This window comes from Tamandua tetradactyla, chromosome 5 (assembly GCF_023851605.1).
Source record: "Tamandua tetradactyla isolate mTamTet1 chromosome 5, mTamTet1.pri, whole genome shotgun sequence".
In the NCBI taxonomy this organism is placed as follows: domain Eukaryota; kingdom Metazoa; phylum Chordata; class Mammalia; order Pilosa; family Myrmecophagidae; genus Tamandua; species Tamandua tetradactyla.
This window is the reverse complement of record NC_135331.1, coordinates 9,076,526-9,103,929: the sequence shown is the minus strand read 5'-3', so window position 1 is coordinate 9,103,929 and position 27,404 is coordinate 9,076,526. Positions and strand designations below refer to the sequence as shown.

At 43.7% G+C, this 27,404-nt stretch overlaps 1 protein-coding gene across 2 annotated transcripts; it reads right to left on the bottom strand.

The window, feature by feature from the left end:
* Positions 1–550: 550 nt before the first annotated feature.
* VPS37B (VPS37B subunit of ESCRT-I) lies at positions 551–26,528 on the bottom strand. 2 transcript variants are annotated; one of them, XM_077159703.1, is made up of 4 exons: positions 25,992–26,528; positions 4,742–4,913; positions 3,424–3,506; positions 551–2,719 (listed from the first exon to the last, which is right to left on the bottom strand). In XM_077159703.1, the coding sequence occupies exons 1-4, from the start codon at positions 26,100–26,102 to the stop codon at positions 2,228–2,230; spliced, it is 858 nt and encodes a 285-aa protein (XP_077015818.1). In that variant the 5' UTR covers positions 26,103–26,528; the 3' UTR covers positions 551–2,227. The 2 variants fall into 2 exon arrangements, with proteins under 2 accessions (XP_077015818.1, XP_077015819.1); XM_077159704.1 differs by lacking the exon at positions 25,992–26,528 and adding an exon at positions 5,846–7,849.
* Between the last annotated feature and the right edge of the window lie 876 nt (positions 26,529–27,404).

Sequence of the window (27,404 nt, the reverse complement as noted above, 5' to 3'; positions counted from 1 at the left end):
TCTAGCAAGGGAACAGGGTCTGAGCACCAGGCTTGGCCTCCAAGAACCTGGGTTTGGCCTTGGGCTGGCATTTCCCTGCTTGCACTCTTGAAATACCCCCAAGGCAGAATGTTAGAGCCACTTGAATTTCCCCATTTGGATTAAAAAAACAAACAAACAAAAACGTTATAACTGGGGTTCTATCAGTTGTATGGTATGTGGCAGAGTGAACACGGCCAGGAAGGGCCCAGCAAGCCCCATACCCGTGGATCTGTGTTTGGAAGCCCCTGCAGGGTGGCTGCAATCCTGAAGACACTCCGACACAAGGTGGACACTGCTGCTCTCTGCCCTTTTTTTTTTGATGTTTGTGAGAATCTCTCTGATAAAAAACCACAACAGGATGAAAAGGCCCTGCTGCTGGTGCCAGGGCCGCCAGACCACGAGGTAGACAGTTTTGGCAGTCTCTGGCAGCTTTTATTTTTAACTTCAAGAAGAGACTCATCAGTTTCACTGCTGGAACTCTGACCACTGATGCTCTAGAACTGAACACATGACAACCATCCCAGGTAAGTACATGACAGGATTATTATTAATTCTTTATTTATTAAAAAGGGTCCTACAGCTTTAGAACCACAGCTCCAGGCATGGCCGTGGAAAGAGATGGTGAGGGGCCAACAAGCTTCCACTTTGGATGCTGGCCCCGCTGCCAGGCTCTGGCCTCCAATGGGTTGGCTGCAGAGGTATCCGAGGAAGGAGTGGCACTGTGCTCAAGATTCACCAAACATGGCCAGCCCTCCTGATTGGCATGGCGGTGAATCACCCCATTTAAAAAAATACAGTTACAGTAGAGTTCAAGTCCACGAGCAGAATTACAGGATAATTGAGGACAAAGGTTGATGGTCTTGCCTATGGCACCTTGGACAGGCTACATTTTAGCTCTGCCCCAGTTCTGTCTTCCCCAGGCAGCAGCCAGTTGGGCAGGTGGTCCCAGGTCAGACCCTGGCTGAGTAAAGGAGGCAAAGGTAGAGCCTGAAACTCCACCAGTGAGCACATGGCCCTTTGTAACAGGTATGCGATTGCTGCAGCCAGGTACCAGGAATTCAGCTGACAAGGCATCATGGACGCATTGTGGACACAGTCCCACAGGGCTCACCTATGTGTGCTGCTAAAGCGCACACACTTTCTACACTGAATACTTCTCAGACCCTCCCAGCCCACCCCTGTGGCCATGCAGAACCTGAAGACAGTGGCTGAGAATCCTGGTCTGAGGGTGAGTTTGCTTCCCCCTAAGACGAAACAATGGCCGTCTGCCAGCCCCTTGGGGAAGGCAGAGCCAGCCGGGCTGGCGATGGCAGTCTGCCAGCCCTTGAGTCCCTTGCTAGCATCAGTCCCAGCACCAGGTGATGCTAAGGCACAGCATGGGCACCTAAAGGTGTCACCATGCACTGCTTGCAAGAAAGGAAACAGCATTTACATCATCTGCATTTCAATCTGTCAAAACTATAGTTGCATTTTTTTTTTATAAAGTTTCCCTGAATGGTCTTGTGTCAAAAAGTTTTTTTCACCAATATAAAACAGGAAAATTATACAAGTAGTAAAAATATTTGGGGAATCTCAGGGACCAGCTCTGGGAGGAGGAGCTAGGACAAGAGTTTGCTGTGCAAAGTCTAGCTCACATTCTTCCCCTCCCCCGGCCTCTGGGTATGGCACGTGGCCAAGTGCAAACTGTGCTTGGTGGCTTGGAAGCATATGACAAGTAGCCAGGTTTAGGAGAGGAGATGGTGATGGTGATTGTGATGATGCCTCACAACGGATCCCTGCATGCCACTGCCACACTGTGGCCCAGCTGGAGGGTGGTACCTCTCAGCTGGCCAGTGCTGACTGTGCCTTACATAGAACTATCTTTTGAAAATGAAACAGCTATAATTAACCATGCTTAAATAAGGGGAGGGGGGTCATCTTTTGAACTCCGGAGTTCCAATACTACAATATCTAGAAATGATACCACAAATGCAAACCAGCTCAAGGCCTGAGATCCCAGCTGTGCCTGCTGGGCACAGGAGGCTGCCCCGGCGCACAAACCCTGGATTTCTACTGCTACTGATCTACAAGTCTAAAACCAAATGGATCATTTGGTCCAGGGAACCGGAGCCCTCAGCCATACAGCCTGCCTGTGCAGCCTCCCATGTGTGCAAACCCTGGCAAGACACAGACCGAAGCAAGAGTCCCAGGAAGGCCCAAGTCCTGCTCACTGGAGGATGAAACCTGGCTGGTGTGGAGGCAGCCGGGGAGGGGGCCTCTGAGGGACAGCTGGTGGGTACGGTGACACAAACTGTGCAGAGAAGCCCTGCTGGGGGGGAAGGCCCACACGAGGTGGTAGAGGTGGGCACTGCAATCCAGGATACGGCAGGGCCTGCCCTGGGCCCATGGCGGCTGTAAATGGAGTGGCTAACCGTCCTACAGGCACTGGGGGTGGGGGAGGAGGAACACGCCGAGGTGCAACTGAAGGGAGCCCACTGGCCTCGGGAGCAGGGTAGAGCAGGGCAGCAGCAGGTGATGGCTCGGGCACCTTGAGCGGCAGCTGGGCTGGAGCCTGCGGAAGTCTCTGCCCCTTTAGCACCATCTCCTGAAGTTTCTCAATTTTAACTCTTCGCATGTGGGCCAGTTTCCGTTTATTCTGGTAGACATCAATGAAGGAGTCTAGAGGAAGTTCTCCATCAAGAAACTTCTCTGCCATGTTCTGAAAGAAGCAAGAGACACTTGATCACAAGGACAATGGGTCAGCCATTAGGAAAGAAAACGCCAAGGTGGTGGGTGCCAAAAATGCCAGCAGCAAGAAAAGCAATATCCCACCATCGCGCTTTCTCCTAGTAGCCACCCTCTGCTGTTCACACTACCAGTCTTCTGTGGCTCAGGTTAACTTCAGCGGGGGCTCTAAACCAGGCTTGCATTATCCCACCTGCCATCCACCTTGGAGAGCTCCATCCTCACAGACGTTGCTCTGGGCGGATTACAGCCAAGAGAGAAACCTGCTTGTGGACATCAGGGCCGTCAAAGCCTAGTTGTTCAACAGACCAACGCAGACTCACCCTGGCCAGATGGCCAGCCCCGACTCAATTCAAATGAGAGCCACGTCAGACACTGACTCATTTCCTTGTTGCACAGCAGGCTCAAGCCTGTAGTGCCGAGCTAGCTGCTCCAAACAGCTCTGTGACTACCACCTGACTCAGAACAGATGGTAACTGAGCCACAGCACCCACAGGCCCTGCCCTAACTCAGCAGTGCAATGTGGACGCCCTTGCATGGGATGAGCGCAACCTGCTGCTGCGCCTGGAAACCATCCTTCCCAGACTCGTGTAAAGGCTGCCTGGAGGTGCCACGTACTGCCCCTGCCTAGGGTGACCAAAGCCCCAGGCGACAAGTGGCCACACGTCAACGCCTTACCTCCGTGTCTTCCTCAATCTTGGCCCCTTCTGCTTGAAGAAGTGCTAAAAGGGTCTCCAAAGAAGCACTGCTGGACTGTTTATCTGGAAGAGACAAGAGGTATGATGAGGTGAGGCGGACGTCCCAGCATGGCCTTCAGATATCCCAGCCCTTCAAAGACACATGTCCCTCCAGACTTCTTCCCATCTCCCTCTCAAAGAACAGATTTAACTGAAAAGGCAACAGGAGAGTCACACCTGCTGAGAACTGATCTTCCAGGAAGCTAAAACATAAAGGCTTTAAAAAACAACAAGAGGAATGACCACATGTCCGAAGCACCCAGGGCCACCATCTGCTCTGCAGAGTGGGCTCTTTGAATACGTGCAAGTTTCATTGTAATTATGCTATTCCACTTATCTTTACTGACATAATTTAATATTGAGTGTTTAAATCTTAAATCTATGACTCAAATTTTTACATGTGTATAAACCCAAATAGTCACTATTACATATACAATATTCCAGAAAGTTCTATCATGCCCAACAATTTCCCCTCCCAAAGGTAGCTGCAATGCTGACCTCATCTCCCTTGTTTTGAACGTGAACTTCATATACCCATAATGGAATCACACATATGATTTCACTCAACACTGTCTCGGGAAGTCAGCATGTTGCCACAAAGACCAGGAGTTCATTTCTTCCAGTGCTGTGCCATGTGCCTTTGTGTAAATATCACTGTTTATTTTCCCACCATTCTGTAGCTATGCAAATAAAGCTACAACGAACATTCTGGTGCATATCTCGGTTAGACATAAACATCCATTTCTGTGGGGCAGACACACCAGAGTGGAAGTGCTGAATCACAGTATCTAGATATTTACTCTTAGTACATTCTGTCAATCGTCCCAAGGTTGCGTTGCTGACTTAACATTCCTATCCAGCAAAGTAAAATAGCTCCTTGTCCTCACCAACATTTGGTATTGCCAGTCTTTTTGCTTTTAGCATCTACTTGGGTGTGTAAGTTTTTTACTGAAGCTGTGGAGCAAATGGAAGGGGTTTCAGCTACCAGTGCTGAGCATCACAGTGAATCTCACTAGAGGTGAGGATTTCAACCCGACTGCTCTTAAAAGTACCTGGAACCTTCAACAAGATTCAATTAAAAAAAAAAATGGTTAAGTCTCTTTTCCAAATTGGTGAGACACTGTAATTTCATTACAATACATCACTGTGTTAACCTGAAATTCTTCCATGTATTTCTTTCCAGGTAAAGCAACAGCTTGAAAATGTGTCCTTCCTCCAACTCTTTATTCTTTTAGAAAGATTACCTTTAAGAAAGTTACCTAATTTGGTCTTCTTTATCTGATAGGCTTCAAAGAGAACCTGTAGCTCCTGGTATTTCTGGGTCAAGCTGGCTTTCCGAGTGTCCAGCTGTGGCTGGTACAAAAGATTTCCTTCTGCCAGGCTCCGGTTGCTGGCAAGTGTCATTTCTTTGTTCAGCTGAAGGTTCTGTGTCTGCAAAAAACACACAGAATGAAAACGAAAAGCATATTAGTTAGTGGGCAAGTCCCCCGAGTCTCTTCTGCCCCACCCCCAGGAGCCCATCACATCTGCGCCAGTGTCTGGGTTTCCAGGCTGGTACCATGTATGGAAGGAAATGCTCCCGACCCCAGCTCTAGGTCACTGATTTCTTGAAAGTTCTGACACTGCCCTCACTTCTTAAAGAGTGAGGCCGACTCCCTTCGCAATGGGTTTTCAGGACTGGCTTTGTCCCATGATTCCATCCAAAGCTTTGATTTCAATAGCTGCACTGTGACTTGAATTCTTTACTACTACCATTGTTCTTGCAACAGTAAACAGCTGGAAAGATTTAGGGTTAGATTTTTTTTATAAAGCAAGTTTCGGCTGCCTCAGAGGAAGTCAAAGAATCACTTTATCAGAGGGAGACACACTTGGCATCATATCAATTCAGGTTTAATAATCACAGGCTCAGAGATCAAAGAAGAAAGCTTGAAAGACCCTGGGAATTAATTCCGCTTACAGTGACCCTGCTTCTCTTCTCTCCCCAAGCCCACTTCAAGCTGTTCTGGGTCTAAAGGAGAGACCCAAGTCTTCTCGTTCTCAGCCTCTGCCTCTCAGTCCATCAGAGAAGCTGACACAAAGCAGGGAGAGGAATGTGTGTGTGGCTCTTTTGCCCAGTAGGGGTTTCCCTCTTTTCCTTGCCAGACAGGACAAACTGGTAAAGTAGAGAAGCCCACCTGCCCAGACCTTAGGGAAGAGCCAAGGGGTGCAAGGGAGAAAATGGAAGGACTGAGAAAAAAGTAAGGAAGCGTCTAACAAAGGTTAGCCAAAACTCTGTTTACAGACAAAAACAAAAAGCTACAAACCCATCCTTACTGCTGGTTCCCCTTTTCACTTACTTGCAGTCTACTTCTACCACAGCTTACCTGGAGCAACCTCACTCAGGATTTGAAGTTTCAGCGATTTACAACTCCTTATTCAGTATCTGTTAACTTGTCTTTCAGGAGTTCTTCTTCAGCCCCACCCCAGGTATCTCATTTTCCCCATAATATTTCTACCACCTCCACCCAGTCTATTTTAGTGCTATTTCCTTCCTCTGCTAGTTTTAGTGTAGTTCCTGACTGTTTGCCCCTGCTCTCCACCCCTCCCCCAGGCTCATTTATGGCTCTTGCATTCTCCCAGTGTACACACACACACACACACACACACACACACACGGATTAGCTTGTAAGTGAAGGGATTTAAATTAAAGTGGAAATCAAACCTCTAGATCAATGTTATAAAATAAAATCTGGAATGTCCCCAAAATCAGAGCAGAGGGAATATTGTTGCCTCTTTCTAATGCTTTTAGTAACCAAGGAGAACCTTGGGGCTGTGACGACCTAGTTCAAACTGGGCTCCTAGGTACAGCAGGTTTTCAGGAGGCCTCTGAAGAGCCCCAGTAAGTGGGGCTTCCCCACCACCACAACCCAGGGCTTCCTTTTCTGCAAGGGTCACCTGCCTCCCCATCAACCAGAGCAGCTCTACTTCCGTTTGCTTTAGACACCAAGGTCCTGCAGAAGTCTTTCCTTCCATTTTTAAGCCACTTAGAAGAACAAAGCAACTACTGCACAGACCCTCTGGAAAATAATTTCTCATAAAACTAAACCTGCAACTACCATTCAACCCAGCAAAATGTACTAGTGGGCACTGATCCTAGAGAACTGAAGGTTATGTTCTCACAAAAAGAAAGAAACAGCACATGAATGTCTGTAGCAACTACAGTTTTGCAATAGCCCAAAACCAGAAGCTAGCCCAGATGTCCTTCAATGGGTGAAGGAATGGTTAGATAAACCCACTGCATCCATACCACGGAATACTAGGTAGCAAAAAGAAGGAATGGGTGGCTGTTGTGCAAAACCACCAGGATGACCCTCAAGGGGATTACGCTGAATAAAAAAACCCGATCCCAAAGGTCTGTATACTCTATGATTCCATTTATACAATGTTCTTGAAATGGCAAAATTATAGAGCTGGAGAACACCCTGGTGGTCAGGGGTCAAGGGTGCAGACTGGGGGTGGCTATAAAAAGGTAACATCCTTGTGGTGACAGAAAAGTTCTCTTATCGTGACACCCACGTCAGTACTGATATGGCTGTGATATTGCACTACCACTGGGGGAAGCGGATGAAGAGTACATGGGCTCTCCCTGTATCACTTGTACTATTTTTTAAAATTGCATGTGAATCTACAATCTCTCAAAATTAAAAGTGTAATTATAAACAAACTGCAGCTCAGATTTTCACCTCCCATTGGTCTCTCCTGTTAGATGAGGAAGGGAGGGATGTGTTGCCACCTCCTGCTCCAGAGGCTAATGCTCTTGGCACTATTATTCTGACTTCAATTAATTTTTCCTTCAGTATACATTTACCAACCAACAACTATTTGCCAGGCCCTGAGTCAGGCACAGGGAACACGGAGGAGCAAGACAGCTCCTATCCTCCAACAGCTCAACTCAGAGTCAGCCTAAAAGTCTCCCTGAGAATCAAACCCAGCTGCACACCTGACCTAGGAGGCCTTGTGTGACCTGGTCACCAATGGCCCCTTCCAGGTCAGTTCTGAGAACAAAAAAGCCCTTCCCACCCACAGGCCTTCACTCGCTGGTTTGCTTCCCTCTGGGTCCTGGTCATGGTCAGATTCAAGCCTTAAATATCACATCCTCAGTGCAGCCTCCCCGACTCCTAAAGGTACATCATCCTCTATCTCAACATTAATTTCCTTCATAGCACTAGTTACAATCAGTGGTAATTAAATATATTTGTCTTCTTGCTCACTGTCTCCCACTGAAAATAAACCACATAATGCGGTATCTTGTCCTTTGTATGCTAAGCACCTACCATGCCCACACCAAATAGATGCTGAAAACAACCACCACCACCACCAAAAAAAAAAAAAAGCCAAGAGTCTGGCAAATAAGGTGGGTAACAAAATGTGGAGTAAAAAACATGAGCTGTTTGTCAAGCAATAAGTGCTCCAAGTCCCTGATGTAGGAGACGGGCCCCCCTAAAAACAGTCATTTGAGATTGAACGTGTATAGGGATCTCACACTGGATCTAAGGGTAATTCTAAAAGTGGAATTTCCCAAAAAGTCCTAATCAAAGGCTGCACAGTAAGTGCAGGTCTCCGAAGGTGACACCAGAAAAGCATAAACACTAGCACATAATTCCAGCATGCTGTTAAATATTACTTTGCAGCAGTGATTCTCAAATTTGGCTGTAAACTGGGATTACCTAAGCTATGGGGGGAGTCTTTTAACAACCTCAATGCCCAGACCAACCCCAAATCTCTAGAAGTGGGATCCAGGCATCAGCATTTTTTTCAAAGACAACCCCCGCCTCCCCCCCATGATACCAATATACACAGTTAAGGCTGGAAACCATTGCTCTATAATTTTACTTAAGTTCGTTCTACAAATAAACTTCATTCTCATAGGACATAAGATAAGTAAAGTTGAAATCACCTGATCTGACATATTAGAAAGTCCTGGAAGAGAGGAAAACAAGGAAGCATGGGCTATAATCAAAAGGAAATTCATTTCTACAGGTCACATAAAAGCAAAGCCATGGTCACCAGCCAGCAAGAGAGGCCAAACAGAACTCTTATCAGGGCCTGTGAAACTGGCTATAATTGTATACATCCTTTGGGTTTTAGGATGTTTCTGCATAAGTCAACCTCAGTCAAATCTAAGTAGGCACCCAGAGCATACCTCCAGCACCCTCTGGGCAGACAAGAGCCTGAGAGGGCCCTGCCAACAGGGCCAGGCCTTATATACTGAAGGTGGGGAGGAGTTCCTTTTCTTTAAACATTTGATAAATATGATCAATTTGAAACATCTGATTTTTAAACTACTGCATTAGATATAGAAAAAGACTCTTTCCTCCTCAATATTCCTTTCCTTTGGGAATAGAACCTGGATCGTTCCAGGTGAGGAAATGGGAAGGCAATGCCGGCCTTGTTCTGTCATTTGCAGAGCAACGTAAGCTCTGCACAGAGCCATCTTCCAGGCGCCTGCACTATGGGGACAGTGCTCAGCCCTTGGCAAGGCCCAGGGAACAGCTGCTCCAAGCGACAGGCAGCCAGACCTCCCACCTCCTCTCAGAAGGACTCAAGCCTCAGTATCTCTGCTCACATCTGTTCAGTAAATCTGAGAACGCATAAAGAGAACTACCGGATTTTAGGAAGGATTCAAATAAAAAAAGTAACAAAAAGTTGCTAATGTCCTCATCTTTATGGGAGGGATACGGACAAGTGGAAACAGTGACTCCAGTTTCTTGATATTTTTCATGATCCTTTCTCTTCACCCTAGGGAAATCTTTTCAGGAAATAATCTCTCTTGTAGCAAAGAAACACTTTCATAAATGTCAACAATATATCTTGTTTCACTTCAGTTTCTTTTCTTCTTACAAGCAAAGAAAAATTAAATTCATGATAGTAGCATTTATAGCAGGATCCCATTTTAAAATTTATTTCTGCCCATCTATTTGTCCACAAGGCTGAGAGATGCCTGGAAGAATGTTCACCTAAAGTTAACAGCAGCAATCTCTGAATGGGATAACTTTTTTTTTCTTTCCTCTCTATTTCTATATAGTGCTTGGCTCATTGTTAACAAGCATGTATAACTTTACAGAAAAAATATTTTTAAAATCTGTTCTAGATATTAGTAAAACCAGAAGGGCAGATGTTCTAGAGAAATAAGCTGTTCATTTTTTAAAAAAAAGGAAGAAAGCATCTTACTGGTGTGTGTATATATGGTATCAAACTTGCCCACACGGCAAGACGGAGATTCCCTTATTTTTTGGAAGGCGTGCACTGCAGTAAGTCACGGAGCACTCTCACAGTGCACGCTCTACCTCCCATACACAGGGATTAATTCATTTTGTTTGGGATAGTGTAGCAGAAAACAAAGTTGGTAAAAAGAAAATGGATATGAACCCCCCACCGCCACCCCCGTGATGACACAGGTGTGTTATATGAACAGTGACAAATGAGAGGGCACAAGGGACAGGAAACACGGCAGGTAATGGATCAAGGGTTTGGATTTCCAGACAATGTTCTCCAAAACCAGACACTGCTACCATGTGCAGTTCTGATTCTGGCTGGCCAGACTCTCTAGCTCTTTCGTCTGTAATTATAATTGTGCCTTCCTAAATGCTAAGGCAGAAAAATCTGTCAACATTCCCAAGCTGAATCTTGACTTTTATGGAAAAATGCTCCCTCTTTGCACTGCAATACAATCCTTATCACAATAAAGTAAATGATTTTTTTTTACTTACATAAAAGAATTTGAACAAATGAATGAAAATTCTTAATATATTTACAAATCCTTTAAATGATCAAAATTCAGCAAACACTCAAAATTTGGGCAAATAAAAAACATATCCCCTCTCACCCTACCACTATTCTAAGAAAGCCTAATTACTAGACAATCAAATTTGTATTTAACAAGTAATCACTCTATTAAGACAATAAGCAGAAGACCAAAGTCTGGTAGGTAAAACAGCTCTTCCTCCATGATTTTGTTCAAGCTGGCTCCTCCACCTGGAGTGCCCTCCTGCCCCAAACCTCAGCCTTTGCAACTCTACCCATTCCCCCAGACCCAGCAATTCCACTCCCAGACATAGGCCCAGGCACCATGGCTCTGTGTAGGGCAGGCAACAGAGACACAAGAGTGAAAAGAAAGATGGCATTCCTGCCCCCATGGAACAGCGGTGCCGTCTACTCAAGATGACAGATTAAACCAAGACCCACACAATGACATTCATTGTGTCACTGTGTCCTGGGAGTGACATGGTGCTTCTAGTGGGCTGAAAGGTGGCCCCCAAAACAATCTCTGCCTAGGCACCAAAACGTGAAAGTGACTATATTTGGAAAAATGGTCTTTGCAAATGTAATTAAGGATCTTAAGATGCGGAAATCATCTTGTACTATCTGAGTATGCCCTAAATCCAACAAGTGTCTTTAGAAGAGAAGACAGATGCAGAGGAGGTGGCCCATATGAAGACACAGGAGGAGAACAGAGTGATGAGGCCATAAACCAAGGCAGCCCGCAATCGCCAGCAGCTAGAAGAGGCAACAGATTCTCCCCTAGAGCCTACTGGGGTTGGCCCTGCCAACCCTGATTTGATTTCATGACACCTCGATTTCTGAATTCTGGCCTCCAGAACCCTGACAGAATAAATTTCTGTTGTTTTAAGCCACCCAGTTTGTGGTAAATTTGTTACAACCACCCTAGGAAACTAATTTGGTATAAAATATATAATACATCTTCTATCTGCCCTGAGATCCGCTCTCCATCCTGCTCTCCCTCAGGGGCTGAGTGGCTGATCTATACTGACTCTATCACTGAGCTCCCATGCCCTTTGGCTCCAGGTAGATTCAGCAATGAGGAGAAAGGAAGGGAGCAGAGTGAAATGGGTGCCAGGGAGGGGGGGGTCCCTAACTGTGGGGTGGCTGTAGGTTGGCCAGGTCCCGCTTTCCTTCCTCCCTCCCTCCAAGACCTGACTCCTCCCCAGCAGCTGGGCAGCTCTCTCTCTCTCTGGGCTCTCAGCTCCATGCTCCATCCCTCGGTATTCTCTACACCAGCTCCCAGCCATGGACAGAGTCCCTTTTCCAAACTCCTTTCAAACTTCCCCAACTGTGTGCCCTCTCTCTGAATCTTGCCAGAACCCTAATTGATATAACTGGAAAGGTTTTCCCAATGAAATGATATTTGTGCTCACACCTACCCACGTGATGAGAAATTGAGTCCCTTAAGAGCAGAACCATGTCTTACTGATTTCCCCACACTCGGAATCTAGCACAGTACCCAGCCCAACACAGGCACACTGCTATTTACTCAATTCAATCTGTAGGAATCCTGTTACCAGGGCTTCTCGGGCCTAACCTGTGAGTTATGGTTAAAACCCTGCTAAATGTTCTGAAGAGCAGCTTTTTAAAATAAATTTTTAAACAGTAACATCACAGATTAATACTTACTAAAAACAGCCAGAATGTTGACTGGGAAACTATTTGTACCCTAGTTTACCACAGCAATGATAATGGTTTGGCAGTGAAGCATGAGGGGGGGGATTTTAAATTACAGCAGTGAGTGCCCTGAATCAAAATTATCCATCACCATGGAAAAACATCAGACCCACAGCACCCATGTGGGTACATTAGACATGACTGGCTGTACTCAATTCCTCCCCTGTCAGCTGAAAATTCAGCTCTTTCTTTCCACTTACAAAGAATATCAGAACGTGAGTGTCATGTTATCATCATGACAGCCCTGAGTCCACTATAATGTATCCATGTATTTTAAAAGTCACTCATACACTTCAGTCCCTCAAAGACAGCTCATAATGACCACAAGGGAGTGGTTCACTCATCTTTTCAAGAAGCCCCTTGAATGCACGTCCTGTGTACCAGGCCCTGGGGACACAACCAGCAGGAAGTCCATCCCTGTGGACCATCAGAGTTGGTGAGGACGCACCCAGGTGCCCAAGCGCTTGTGAGTTGTGCAGTGTTAACTCCAGGGGGTGCCATTCCCTCTGCACCACAGGGCATGACCCACAGCCCTGGACATAAGCACTTCCTCTTTGAATAAAATGTTCAAAAGAGAAGAAAGAAAAAATCAAAATAGATGTGAATGTAAAGATTTAAACGAGGTAAATTACTGGTGATGATCTGAAAGGTTCACTCTTATCAGCACCTTAGCTGCCTCAACAGTATTTACTTAACGCTTATTGAGCACTTACTGTGTGCTCAGCATTGTGCCACCTTCTCTTTGTGCATCATCTCAGTTAATCCTCTCCATAAGAGTGAGACAAATATTGTCCCCATTTTACTCAGAAGGAAGGAAATAAGATCTTAAGGAGGTTAAATGACCTGCCAAAGTCACACTACCAATAATTAACTCAAGAGCCATGACATTAAGTGCTACGATGTTCCGGCTCCAAGTGTGTCTTCTACGTGACCATGCCACAGAATCAGATGGAAATTCACCAGTCTATCAGTTCTCTACTCACAAGTTCCAATAATCACCTAAATTTAATTCTGCTTAGATCTTTCACATTTTACTGAAGCTATTTTCAAACATAAAGCAAAACTAGAGAGGGTGATACAATGCACTCCTGTACACCCTCTCCTAGGTTCAAGAATTAATATAATTTGCCAATCTCGTTTCTTCTATACCCCATATTTTTTTTTAAAGGTATTTTAAACAAATCTCAAGCATCATATCATTTCACCCTTAAAAACTTTAGTATGCATCTCTAACAGATACAAACTTTTAAAGCCTAACTCAGATGCCATAATCACACTTGATAAAATGAGCAACACTTCTTTAATATCATATCTTCTGTATGTGTTGGGTTTGAATTTTCCCTAAAGCAGGATAAATGCTGATTCTTTCTCTTTCTCTCTCTCTTTTCTAAAATCAACTTATGGGGTAATAACTGGTACTCTAGCAACCTCCAGAAATGAACAGTAAGCTTTTTTGGGTCTGCCTATTAAGTCATGGATTTTTATTTATGGTATGTTTCAATCAGCTGCAGTCATTATTCTTTCTAATGCTCAAAAGATCCACCTCAGCCAGTGGGAGAGCCTTCAAGCTGGCTCTTCAAGTTGAATAGTCTTTAAATTGGCCTAACCCCAGAGATCTCTGACAGCTTCCTTACTCTTTGTAAACAAGATGTCCCAGGCTCTCCTGTGCATTCTTCGCCTAAGACCTGGCTGGCCTGGCTATTCTCTAAGGAACAATGGTTTTTTTGGGGCAGAAATTAATTTGGATTTAGGTATTTTCCTGTCCAGATAAAATTAAATTGAAAATATTACATGATTGCATTTATATGAAATATGTAGAACAGGCAAATTAGATAAATAGAATAGCGAAAGAAAGTAGATTAGAGGTGGTCAAGGACAGTGGGGAAAGGGCACATAGAGGGTACTGCCTAACAGGTACACTTTCTGTTTGGGGCAACAAATTTTGGAAATAAGATAGTGGTGATGGTCGTACAACACTGTGAATGTAACTGATGCCGCTGAACTGTACAATTAAAAAGAGTTAAAATAGCAAATTCTGTTATATATATTTTACAACAGAAAAACATAAATTCAAAGTTATTTTAAGTATCTGTAACACAAAGATGAAGAATGAAACAAATCTTAGCTTTTTGTACTTTTCTACTAGTAGAAAGTTCAGGTTGCACTACGACTTTAAATGTAGCAGATTTACGGATTAGTGGGATAAAGGTTGACATGCATCCTGCCAGGTTAATCTAATTTCCTTTTATTTTACCAAACATGGTATAATGCAACAATTAATTTCAGGGTAGATTTCACCAAAGTAACATGCAACTGGAGTTTGGGCTTTATTAAAGGTTAGTTTATTTAGAGCGCTGGCGCTCTCAGTCCTGGTCGGCTGCTACCGGGGCAGCCGTCGGGTCAAAAAAAAAGATAGGTTAATTTATTTGACAGTCCGAATTCTTCTTCCATTCAGCAAAACGTTCATCTTCCATTCTGCCAACAATGAACTATCGTCACCATCATCTCCCATGACAGAAGCCTGTCATCCAACCTTACAGCATCCCAGAGGCGTGCTGTAAACACAACCTAATGAGGAGCAATTCAATTCACATCTTCTTTGAGTTTTACTGAAGAAAATTTAGCAGTTGCAAAGTTGGATTGTTTAACATGTTTAGGTCAAAATTAAAGATCTTCTTTAACTACACTTAAAGAACTGTGCAAAACATTTTGAAAATGTTCTAAAATACAACAATCCTGTGGTTTGTGTGGAACCATCTCCAAGGCTACAGATTATTGTGAAAGGGAATTTACCAGCTATTTATCAAATGTTCCACGAAAACAACCCACTGGACAAACAGCAGAATATATTATTTTCCACTATTAAATTAATAAAGATTGCTAATTTCAACTGATGATGTCAAAATCCTTCCAGATGAAATTAAACTTGTTTTCCTCAGAAAGTAGTAGGCATTTAAAATAAAAAAACGAAACAATCTCTTCCATATGGAACTGGTTTGCATCCTAAAAATTAGTATGTTGTTCACTTTAAGGGAAAGTAACCACAGAAAGGCAAAAAGTTAGGTTTGAAGACAACGAAAATAGTTCCAGAGACGAACAAAGTGTGTCTCAGGGACACACACTTTGACAGTTGTCTAGCTCTGGCAGGCACAGCATGCAAGGGTTTTTGTGTTACGTTTGTTTTTCTAGAAGATTTATTTCCTAATATCAGAGGGAAAAAAACAAGATCTATCTCCCTACCTCTTGGACTTTAAATTACTTGGATAATGGTAATAATAATGAAGTAATATAATAACAGGTGTGAATGGCTTTGACAGCTGTCACAGGCTATGAAGATGATACTTTCTTGGGATCACTGGCCTTACAGTAACGGCAGACTCTGGGTGGAGGGGGGCAGGCATGTGGATCAGAAGACGGGATGGAATGCCCAAACTGTCCACACCATGAACTGCCTGAGAAGCTCATCTCCTAGAGGCAAGGGGTTCTCAGGCTTGGCCCCCTATAGACCTTCGGAAGCAGAATCTTAGCAGGTGACGCCAGGGTATCCATTTAGAAATCCTCTAACCCCACATAATAAGAACCAGTTAGCTGCTGGCTAAGTAAGAAGTCTGGTTAAAGCAAAAATCATTTAAAAATTACACACACACACACACACTCTCTTCCTAAACATTTTACTTTAAAGATATACGTTTGTCTTTGTTTTATTGAAGGCAGAGGTGTTTTGGGAGAACAGGTTCACAAACTGAAGTTCCAAAAGGTTTTTTTTGTTCACATAGACCACATCCTTTCATGTGCACCAAGAATTTAAAGACAATGATCAAGCAATATGAGAACAGAATCCTTCAAGAATTCTTCAATTTCCCCCCAATCTAGTCCACAATTACCAGCAATTTTTTTTCTAGTGAATCACACCTTATATTAACTCAGCTTACAGTTTATATACAAACAACTCTTTCACCGTTCACACTCATGGTTCACCTGTTTTCTGTAGCATTTAATAAAATTACATAAATTATACAGCCAAAGTTTATAAATTACTATAATAAATAAGATAGAAATAAAGAGGTCTGGGCACACACCCATTTGACCCTGGGTAAGCACACAACTCCAGTGGCAGGAGCAGAAATGCCCAGACATACCAGTTATGACACTGGTGAGAGGGAGGGCCTCAGTTACTGGATTTGATGGAGGGAACTCATCAGTTACATGGAGAGAGGTCAGTTAAAAGCTTCTACTGTAACTTTTAAATCCCGAAAAAAAGCACACACAGACAATTTCTAAACTCCAATTTTCTTAATAGCCCAAGCAAACAGAAAGGATGATTTCTAGCCAGGACCAACAACCAAGGCATTCATTTGTGAAAGCTTAGGGTTTTTTCCCCCCTTTACTATTTCCTTTTAACCACAACTGACAAGAAATAGAAGTTCTAGAATTTTCCAAACTAGTCTTTACAAAAGGTGTAAATAAGAAAATGCCTATCCAGATGGATCTTGCTGGATTTATGTTTATGAGGACTACATCCTTCAGCAATTTTGCTTTTACATTTAAAGTACCTCATGATATAAACTTTCCAACATCTGATTCAAGACGTTTTATCAATAGATAAAATTTGCTCTCACATGACTTAAATCACTCAGTTCTTCCATTCAGTATAAATGAGAAATGCTATTCTAATCATGGGATTAGTCAAAAGAGAATTACTAAGATTATCTACTTAAAGTCCATAACAATAAACTATGCAATTATACCTGACAGAGGGAATTTAGATGGTCTACTAAGTAACTGCCTCAGAACGGAAAATTAACCCATTTTCCAAAAAAAGTTAAATGATGGTCATCTTAACAGATTTATGTTCAAAAATGTTAATCACAACATAATTTATGATAGCAAAAATATCACCTAAATATCCAGTAAGGGAATGGTTACATAAATCATGATTGATATAATAAAAATATTATACAGTTGTTAAAAATGATGTCTAATAAGAAAAATCTGATTGAAAAAATGTCCAGAGTATAACTTTAAGTTAAAAAAAAAAAAGGCACAAAGTCTCCTTATATTTTGTTAGTGTTTATCTCTGGATGGTGGTATTACATGTGATTATATTTTTCTTCTTTATAATTTTCTATATTTTTCAAAACTTATCTAATATAACACGCTAAAAATATTCTTTTTAAAGGTACAATCACTTGGGATAAAAAATTTTAAACACTACGTACTTCTCTGCCTTCTTAAATGGGAGTACATGAAACTAGGGAAGGTTTTTCTGATGATGCAGCACTGTCATAATAAATACAAGTAACTATAGTGCTGCTTATGATACACCAACCCCCATGGGTTATGGATGGATACATTACATTCATCCCTTATCAAGTATGTGCCAAACTATGCCCCATGGAACCCAGGCCCATGAGATTCTCCACCAAGAGTTCTGCGATGATGATGCCTACCATAGGCCCCTCCAGAGCCTCACCACAAATTTAGGAGAAAAAAAACCTCATATTTAACTCGCTGGTTTCCCAAATTTAACTACCATGAACTCTTTTTTTAACGTAACAACCACTAACACCCACAGAATGTAAGACTCTAAGGAACACTCAGGGAGACTGCCCTAAATTAAATGGCCCCAAACCACTTGATTAGCAGTACTAACAGCTTCCGTTTAACTATTGTCAAGAGCTGTGTTGAGCACTTTACAGACATTATTTTATTTAATTCTCCTAACAACTCAACAGGGTCAGTCTTACTCATCGCCCCCATTTTAAAAATGAGGAAACTGGCATTGAGGAAGGCTAAATACTTGTCCAAAGTTTCCTAACAACCCAAATTCTGTGTTCTCAACCACTATAGCAATGACTTGACTTTCCAATTTGGGAGTAGCTTTTTATAGCTTTTGCTTCCTCCTTCTCTGTCATTTATTTATTGATGGTGTTATTGGTTCCATTAATTTTTCCCTATGCTTTTTACAAATATGCCATTGACAGAGAAATCATATATCCAACTATATTACTATTGAAACAGCAAGGTATTCTGCACTGAGTCCACTGCACAGCCTCAAAAAGGCCCAAAGATCTTTTTAACCAATCATCTTTCAGCTGTATTCTAACAGCCTCCTAACTGATCTTCCTGCTTTCTAGTCTTATCTCCCCCACCCCTGAAGTCCATCCTCTCCTAGCAGCCAGAATGATCTATATAAATGGCAAGCAAGCCCACAGCACTCCCGTTTAAACTCCTCCAATGGTTCTCTCTGCCGAGAGGGTCCACAACCGCAGCTCCCGTGAGGGGCCTGTGATGCCATCTGGTCCCTGTCTAACTTTCAGGACTCATCTCCACTCTATCCCCACCCAGAATATTCCTGGGCACACCACTCCTCAGGCTGTTTCCCTCTGTGTCTTTGTTTTTGATGTCCATCCTCATACTTGGTTCCCTTCTCTGTTAACTCGAACTCATCCTTGAATCACAGCTCACAGGCCATCTCTTCCAGGAAACATTCCCTGCAGACCTCCCCCAGCCCCCAAAGACCTGCTGGGTATCCCTCCCACTAGGGCATTTCCACATTACACTGTCCCATGTGTACACTATTTACAAGACTGATGTATATCTGTTCAATTCTAAAGATTAAAATTACGTGGTTTAGCAGTTCACATCCCCAAAGAGGTAGGTATGCCATAAAGGTTGGGTAAATGAATAAACTCCTTGCCTTCAGCGGTGTTCATATCAATGAAAGCTGCTGTGAGAGGCAAACGTTAATTAGCACTACTAAGTCCCTCTACTATACTAGCACTGGGCCATAGATATGCTTGTCAGAGGCACAGGAAAATGGAGGTTTTTGGTAAACTGACTGATTTGAAAGAAACATTAACTATAACATTGCTTGAAATATTATGTTATTCAAATATCCAATTTTCACATAAACTCCTGCATAGAATGAATGACAGTCCTCACCATCCCACGAAAAATGCTTTCAACACTGTTCCTTGACAAGCTGGAACGTAACCTAATGATAACAAAGCTGAATCTACCTCTCCACTTCCAGGCTTCCTTATAAAGTTTCCTCTGTCCTTGTGCAAATGGGTAATTAGTTAAAAAAAAAAAAAAAAGAATGATGAACTCTGAAAACCCACATAGCTGACAAAGGAAATAGAGCAACTACAGCCCTTGTCTCAGCATGTTCTGAGAGCCTGTGATTACATATGTGAAGAGTAAACTGACATATCTGTCCTTACAGACATTCTGACATGAGTCCCCATAACAACATTCTGCTACAAACATCATAATAAATAAGCAACAAAGCTGGCACAGCTTAATTCCAGAGCACTGGACTCTGCACACCGCCTCAGAGCTTCAAACACTTCAGCCTACTCCTGGGCTCCTCTTCTGGCTCTTCTGATATGGTTATAAACACTAAGAATGAGAATGGTTTCAACAGGATGTTAACTTGTCTGTGAATAAGGTCACCTGATTGGTTTCTCCCTGTCCTTCAATGGCACCTCTTCCCTTCTCTCCAAAACCATTAATTAATCCCAGTGGCCCTTCAAACTCTTATATTTCCTGCCATTTCAACAAGCCCTTGTAGATGACTGGCTTCCAAATTTGTATGGCAAGCAGACCGATCTCCTGAGCTCCAGGATCAGGCTTCCAATGTGTGCGACATGCCAAACATGGACATGTAATTGCCCTGCCAACCCCTCAAACTCCATCTCATACTGTCTCAGTGGAATCCTCTCCCAATCCAACCCTAACCAACCCTCCTTCTGGCTCATTTCTGGTTCATTCTCTTACTCACTTGCACTATAAGCCACAATTATCTTCACTCACTTGCGCACTAACCAGGCACATCCTGGGTGCCAGGCACTGTGCTAGGTGCCAACTATGCAAAGATAAGCCAGAATGCCACACTCTAGGAGCCTGCGCTAGTCAGGGACAAGGGAAAGTAAATAGCTTACAAGACGGGTGTAAAGAGCCACAGAAAAGGTGAACAAAGAGGCTAAAGGACCAAGGGTCTGTGACTGAGGAGGTGGGGAGAGCATTTTGGAAGGATAGCTGATGAGGAACCTCAGATGGCAAGGGGGGGGAGGCACCGAACTCCATAAAATGTCACAGAAGGGTGAAAAATGAGGGTGGCTTGTATCTCCTTCCCAGCACCTTAACTCAATCCTAATTTTTCCTCACTTGCACTACTGTCTCCGCCTCCAATCTGGTCTGCCCATATCTCTCCAGGCCAATCCAGCCTATACTCTGCTGCCAAATTAATCTTCCTAAAAATGCAATTCTGATCATATTGCCTCCCTGCTCCAAACAATCACTGAAACTCACTGCTACCAAATTAACCACCATGGAGCACACACCCTGGAGCTCTGCCCTCACCAGCCTTTTTTCTTGCAATTTCCCTACATATAATCAAATGAGCTCTGGCAAGGTAGACAGTAATTCACTCGTTACAACACATGCCCGACGCCTTCCTGCCTCTGTTCTTATCTATGCTCATGCTGTCACTTCTTTCCAATCCCCCATTTTTATCTGTCAAAATCTTACTTAAAGAAATAACTACCCAATTCCCTGAGGAAAAAGGAGGCTTGGGGGTGGGAGGACATGCTCAGGGTGGAGTATACAGGGAACTTTCTACTGGATGGGTAGTGTTTACTTTCTCAACTGGGTGGCAGGTATAGTAAGGGTATACTATTACTCTATATACCCTTTTGTAGGTATCACTGCATGTAAGACATATTTTTTGAAATCTTACCCACCTATCAAAAGTCTCTCTTACACTAGGATCCCAATCTAGCCTCAATTCCTCTGACCTTCATTTTCATTTAAAATTCACACTAGCCTTTTCATTACTCTCTCTCTTTTTTTTTTTTTTTTTTTACATGGGCAGGCACCAGGAATCGAACCTGGGTCCTCTGGCATGGCAGGCAAGCATTCTTGCCTGCTGAGCCACCGTGGCCCGCCCTCATTACTCTCTCTTGTACTATAAGATGCTGGTATACTTGTTTTAGCCTCCAAATTATAATATAAAGATTATGCCTTACTTAAGGGTAACAAGAATACTACTCCTTGTAATTTCTAGCAATAATAGCTCCTAAGAACTATTTACTGAGTGTTCACTTTGTGCTAGGTGCTATTTTAAGCATCTTACATACTTATCTCACTAAACCTTCCCAACAACTCTGTGAAGCAAGTTATTGTTATCGTTCCCTTTATTTCCAAGGCAGAATTGCTATTGGAAAGATTAAGTACTTGCCAAAGGTCACACTGTTGGTATCTGACTTCAAACCACTGTGCTATGCCACTGCCTCTAATGTACTTTTTTCCCAATGTACTTTTAATAAATGTAAAAGAAGTAAACAGCAACAAAATAAAATTAGCGATTAAATTTCATCTAAACCCATTTACCAATTCTGAAACTTTTAGGAAAAGGGAGCAAAAGCCCCTACTGAACGCTTATTCTCCAGGTATTGTCTTCACCTGTTGTGACATTTAGCCTCACAAGAACACCCAAAGGCAGGCTTTATCACTACTCTGACCACATCTGAGAAACCTGGAGCATGGAAAGTTTAACTTAAACAAGGTCACAGAGCTCTCAGCCATTTTCTTTCCACACAATACTCCTTTTAAAAATATAAAATGAGATAAAAGTTGATATTCAGAAAATATTCCTGGACATACAGGGTGATTTGTACTCGGAAGTTAAAGAGGCAGGCACATAGGAGAAACCACTTAAACATAAAAGTAAAACCCTTTACATGTACAATAATGCTGATACGACATGGATAGAAACAAATTCCAGCAGCAAACACTTAAATCTTTGCTTCTAAAAAAAACCAAGTGCCAGCAGAATTCTGAGCTTCCGACGACATGCAGAAGCAGTTTCTGGATTTCAAGTAAGGTCTGTGCATTTCAATGAGCCATTATAATCCCAGCAGTAGCAGTGCAGCCCCACACACAAATCACACCAGAACACGCCTTAGGGAAACAGCTTCCTCCACACTAGAGCACTTTACTTTCCACAAAACAATCTGCCTTTCAGACCCTCTGCATTTTCATATGTAGGCATTTTCACGTGCCATCGAACAAACATCCCGAATCTGAATCCTTACTGGAATCATTACTTAGTATCCATCAATCAGCATTACCTCAGAAAACACACTTGGAGAAGTGATCTAAGAGGGCTGGTTTGATTGCCTAATCCCCTAAGTGAGGTTCTTTTAAAGGAGGCAGCTGCAAGTTCAATGGGGTCAATGTGGATGGATTAAGAGAGGTCACATTCCATTGTGATATAAAATTAACTTTAAATAAAAATTAAAAATTGTACATGAAAAATGAACCCACAGCAGAAGGAAAGAGTGTAAGATCATTAAGGCCATACTACTTTTAGAGAACCGCACAATGGATAGAAGAAACAGGAAAAGATAAACACACAAGCACAGAACTAAGAATGGCTACCACTCAGACACTGTTCTAATGCCTTGAGCTGTGCTAAAACACGCACCACAATTACAACCATGTAACCGAAGCATAATACACAGCTGTGTTTAAACCTAACAGTGAATGCCTTCAAAACCTAGCCACACTTTCCAGCCACCACAAAATTTCCCCTCAGGCTTGAAGAAGCCTTACTCTACAATTTAAAACACTTCCTTTGGCCAATTAAAAAAAAGAGGGGGAGCCTGAGGTTCATGTTAAATGAGTCTATGCTGTGAAAGGCATTTACTATTTCATCCTAGATCTTCTAAGATACATAATCATTTTAACCACAGAAAGGTAAAATGTTTCTTAAGCTAATGGCCAATAAAAATTCACTGAAGATTTTTGAAATAAGACCCCATTAACTTATTGGGGTGTCTGTTACTACTGATTGCCAGCACTCTTTCTAAAAATAAAGGACGACAAAGCATTATTAATAATTGTAGTTATTCTTAACTGTTAGTTCCCCATGGCCACTGAGTGCCATCATTGTGTTAAAACTGTTCTACTAAGACCAATGAACTGGTAGTTAATTACATTTTTTTCCCCAATGTAAGAGGTGTATGAAAGGTTTTATTTCTAAAACCTTTCTTTTACTGGAATGCCCTCATCTATTGGATAAATATCAGTGAGAACAGAAGAAACTAGTAAAATTAACCTTTAACTAAAAAATAATAATAATAATACTAATAATAATAATAATAATTGTAGTTACTCTTTGTTGAACACTATGTGCTGTCTTAAGCACTTGGTTCTCACATCAGTTCCATGAAATAAACAATATTATATTATCCTTTCCCAACAAATACTTTGAGAGGTGGTGGGACTTGCCTGTAATCACACAGCTGGGAAGAAGCCAAGCCCAGCCTGGATTCCATGATCCCCAAACCTGATTGATCTTTAACATCACACTATAAATATTCCATTTGCTCAAAAGTTGACAGCTCACAAAATTATTTCTTCTTCTGTGTCTTCAACCACGCAAAAACAAACAGCGCATTATCATTAAAAGGCAAGCGAAACTACTTTGGCCAAACTTTTGGTTATCCACCTTACCCCATTCCTTCAGAAACCCACCACAAAGGGCAAGGCAACAGGACTTGCTACATGGGACCCTAGTGGCCAAGTGTGCCACCTGGCTAAGGTATTCTGGCCTTCATGTTATATTTCCTTGTTTTAGAAGCACTACATCCTGAAAAAGAAACTGGCGCTGAGTAATTTAACTTGAGCCATGTGGTCTAATCAAGTGCAGTTCAATCTTCGGTATTTGTGTAAAGTGCTCAGGTATGAAGGTCATCTTTACTCAAAAAGAAAAACGAAAAAAAAAAAAAAAGCTCCTGCTAGATTAATTTGCCTTTTCCTTTAAATAACAATCTCCAGGTTCTCAGATACAGGAAAAAAGTGAAGCGATCCCCAACAGTCTGTGGGTCAGGAGAATTAACTTGATTCTCTGCACAATCTTCCCTCTACTAGAGTTTATTTCTATTATGCTCCACCAGTACTACTATAGTACTCTATCATTACTTAAACAGAATAATCACACATAGCAAAGTAACTTGTACTCAGTGCCATACATTTGAAAATATATCTATCATTTTATTATTAAACTGGAAAGATGCCCTGCTGACAATAAACAAAAGGTCTCCCGGCAACTGAAAAGCACGGAAACTAAGCAAAGATTTTCTTTCTTCAGAGACATGAAACTCTCAATTCAGTTAAGAAAGATGGATTTTGTCACTTATTCTTCCCCAAAATGGAAAGTGCCACACAGAGACATAAATAGGGTAAATTGCATCTCAGAGCAACCTTCTATGTGCCAACTTACAAAGCCCGTGAATACAAGGGGTGTATTAATGGAAAGACTGATACCATCTTACTACAGTAGCCTCTCTGTGACTCCGGACAATGATCTGTTGAGGGTTTTCCAGTGACTTTGAATGTGTAGCTTCCATACAAGCTCCTTCTTAAAGGGGCTGGCTTGGTGCTAAGCACTCCCTCTCCAGGGAAAAAAGCCAAAATCTCCCACCCCCACCCCTAAACACACACACACACACACACACACACACACACACCACACACACACACACACACACACACACACACACACACACACACACACACACACACACACACACACACACACACACACACACACACACACACCCCGGCTTCTGGGTGAGAGGCTCAGCACTGTGGGCGTGGGAAGGCTCAGACATCAGAGACAAAGGAGTAGGAGTGGTAGATGTGCAGGGAGAGGTGGGACCAACCCGAGTCCACCTGGCTAAGGAAGAAACAGACCCACAGGATCAGACTTTCAGAGAAAAGTCAAAAAGAGTTGGGACAAAGGGAAGGAAGGAAGAGAAGGAAAAGCCCAAGGCAAAATCTGAAAAGGTGAAGTCAGTCAAGCCTGAGAGCAAACCACAGCGCAAGGTATTGAGTAAGATAACCAGAAACAGGGGCAGGTTCCTGCCTTCCAGAGGCTGGGAAGGCCCACGGCTATGAAAGAGGTGAGGGGGTGGCAGTTAGCCCCCAATCCCCATTTTATCTCCTAGAAACAACTCCAGGAATCTTCTTCACCCCTATGGGGCTAGGAGATGTGCGACCACGCAAGCCATAACTCAGTGCCCACGTCATCCCCAAACAGAGAAACTAATGGAAAAAGGGATCCTGCAGTCTGACCTCGGGCTCCTCGACAAGACTAGAGAAAAGAACCCCTCAGCCAAGTCTGCTAGGACCACTTCCCAATGAAGTCACATTCTGGAGGGGCCTCTCTAGTGCTCCTGGACCCTTTAAACCTTATCGTGGCTATACCGGTGGCTTTATACCTCCCAAACTCAGAGACCTTTGCCCCACTGTAGAGCCTCTCAGAACATTATACCCCCAGACTCAGCTACAGTCTTGAAACCACCAATCCTCTCCTAAAACTCATATCCAGCTAATCCCCTCTGTCCCCATTCTCAAAATTCCAGTAACTGTCTCAGTTCCCCTGCATCCCCAACCTTCTCCACAAAGACCCCTAACCCTTGCCTCAGACCCAGCCCTTGGGCCCTCCGTCCCGTCTCGGAATCAGATTCAACGACAGCCTCCTCCACCCCTCCTGAATCCAATTCCAATCGCCCCCCACCCCGCCCCCCACCTCGCCAATTCTCTCCTCGCCCCCAAGACAAGTCGTAGTCTCTCGGCTCCCAAATCCCCATTCTAGGCTTTTTAATGCCCGCTCCAGTCCCAGCCCCGGGTCCTCAGACCCTCCCCAACCCCATTCAAGCCCCGCAATCAGCTCCCCAAGCCCCGCCTCTGTCCCAGTCTCGGTCGCCTCAGACCCCGGACCCCGTCTCAGGCTCTCCGTTTCCCACCGAAGCACCAGTCGCGACCACCAGCTCCCGAACCCCGTCTCAAATCCCCGCTTCCCGCCCCAGCCCTCTCCACACAACTTGGGGCAACACAATCGCCTCCGCCTCGGGCCACCTCAACCTCGCCGCGCGGGGCCGCGTCCCGCGAGCCCCACTCCCCTCAGTCGCCGCCTCGGACCCCCGCTCGACTCACCTCCTCCATCTTCTGCACCATCTCCGCCAGCTGCCCCTCGTCCTCCAGAAGCTCATTGAGCTGCATCAGCGACAGCCCGGAAAACCGGGATTCGACCGCGGCGCCCGCCATCCCCGCTCCACCGCCGCTGCTGCCGCCGCCGCCGCCCGGGCCGCCAAGCTTCGCCGACCGGAAGCGCCGCCCTCAAGGCCCGCCCCCGACGGGGGGGCACGTGACGCCAGCCCTGGGGCGTGACGTCATCGCCGCGCAGGCGGGCTGGCGGACGTGACGTAACTGGCCGGACACCCGTGGAAGGAGATGTCTTTGGGACTGTAGGGGCGATTCTTAGAGAAGAAGGAAGGTCTGGGAGCCCAGTGGTGACGCAGTGAGCAGCAGTAGTGATGTCATTCCGGTCCAGGAGACTGCGCCGTGATGTCATAAAGGCCTTTTTCCTCGAGGGAAAGAAATAACCGAGAGCCAAAGAAAGGCAGTGGGAAGGAAATTCCTGCAACCTAAACCTAGTCTGATCCAGAGAACCCCAAAGAGTGGATTTTGTGGATAGACAATTTTAGATACCATTTGGCGCCTCAGAATTTGGGGGTGCCAAGTCCTTCATTTAACAAATGTTAATATTTGTCACTAGGCATTGGGCATACACAGTTCTGAATAAAACACCTGCCTACATGGAACTAGCAAAGGGACAGGGGCAGCTAATTAAAAAAAGAAGAAATTAAATTATTTAATGATTACAAATTAGGAGAGTGCAATGAAGGAAAGATACTGAATCAAGAGACTCATAGGGAAGTCCTTCTTTACAGGGAATAGTAAAAGATGATCCTGTTGAAGAAAGCGACATCTCAGATGAGAATTGAAGAGTGAGAAGGGAGGAACCAGCTACCTTTTACAGTAGGAAGCCAAAGGCAGAGGGACCAGAATGTGCAAAGGCCCTGAGACAGGACTAGCTTGGTACATTCAAGGAACAGGCAGAAGGTCACAATGGCTGAAGCAAATATAAGCAACGGCCTATGGCAGTGGTGCTTCCACCACTGGATGTCAAGAGGAAGCAACTGGACGTTTAGGGTTACATGACCGAAACTGGGTGCGAAACGATATCACTGAGGATGCAAGTGCTTAGTCTCCCCTTGAGGTCTGAAAGTCTGGGAACTCATCCTGCTTTTGAAATCTGTCACAGTTCTACTTGAAAGAAATTTTAAGGCTGAGGTTCACCACTACAGCCCCTAAATTTTACTCATAGCGAAACTGAGGCACTGGAAAGAAGAAGCTATTTTTTTTTCTCCAAATCAAATAATTGCCAGGTTTCTTGGTTCCCAATCTGGCATCCAGCATGCTGGCGTCATACCACACTGACCTCTTCGCCTGACTTGGCACTGAACACAGTGGAGGCATTCAGTAAACGCTTACCGACTGACTGAT

What these genes read in the sequence shown, in the direction of transcription:
- VPS37B (XM_077159703.1), bottom strand. Translation starts at nt 26,102, where the DNA reads ATGGCGGGCGCCGCGGTCGAATCCCGGTTTTCCGGGCTGTCGCTGATG. An exon ending in GATAAAGAAGACCAAATTAG is followed by an intron (nt 3,507 to 4,741) that starts GTAACTTTCTTA and finishes TGTCTCTTCCAG; the next exon opens with ATAAACAGTCCAGCAGTGCT. An exon ending in AGATTGAGGAAGACACGGAG is followed by an intron (nt 2,720 to 3,423) that starts GTAAGGCGTTGA and finishes TGCTTCTTTCAG; the next exon opens with AACATGGCAGAGAAGTTTCT.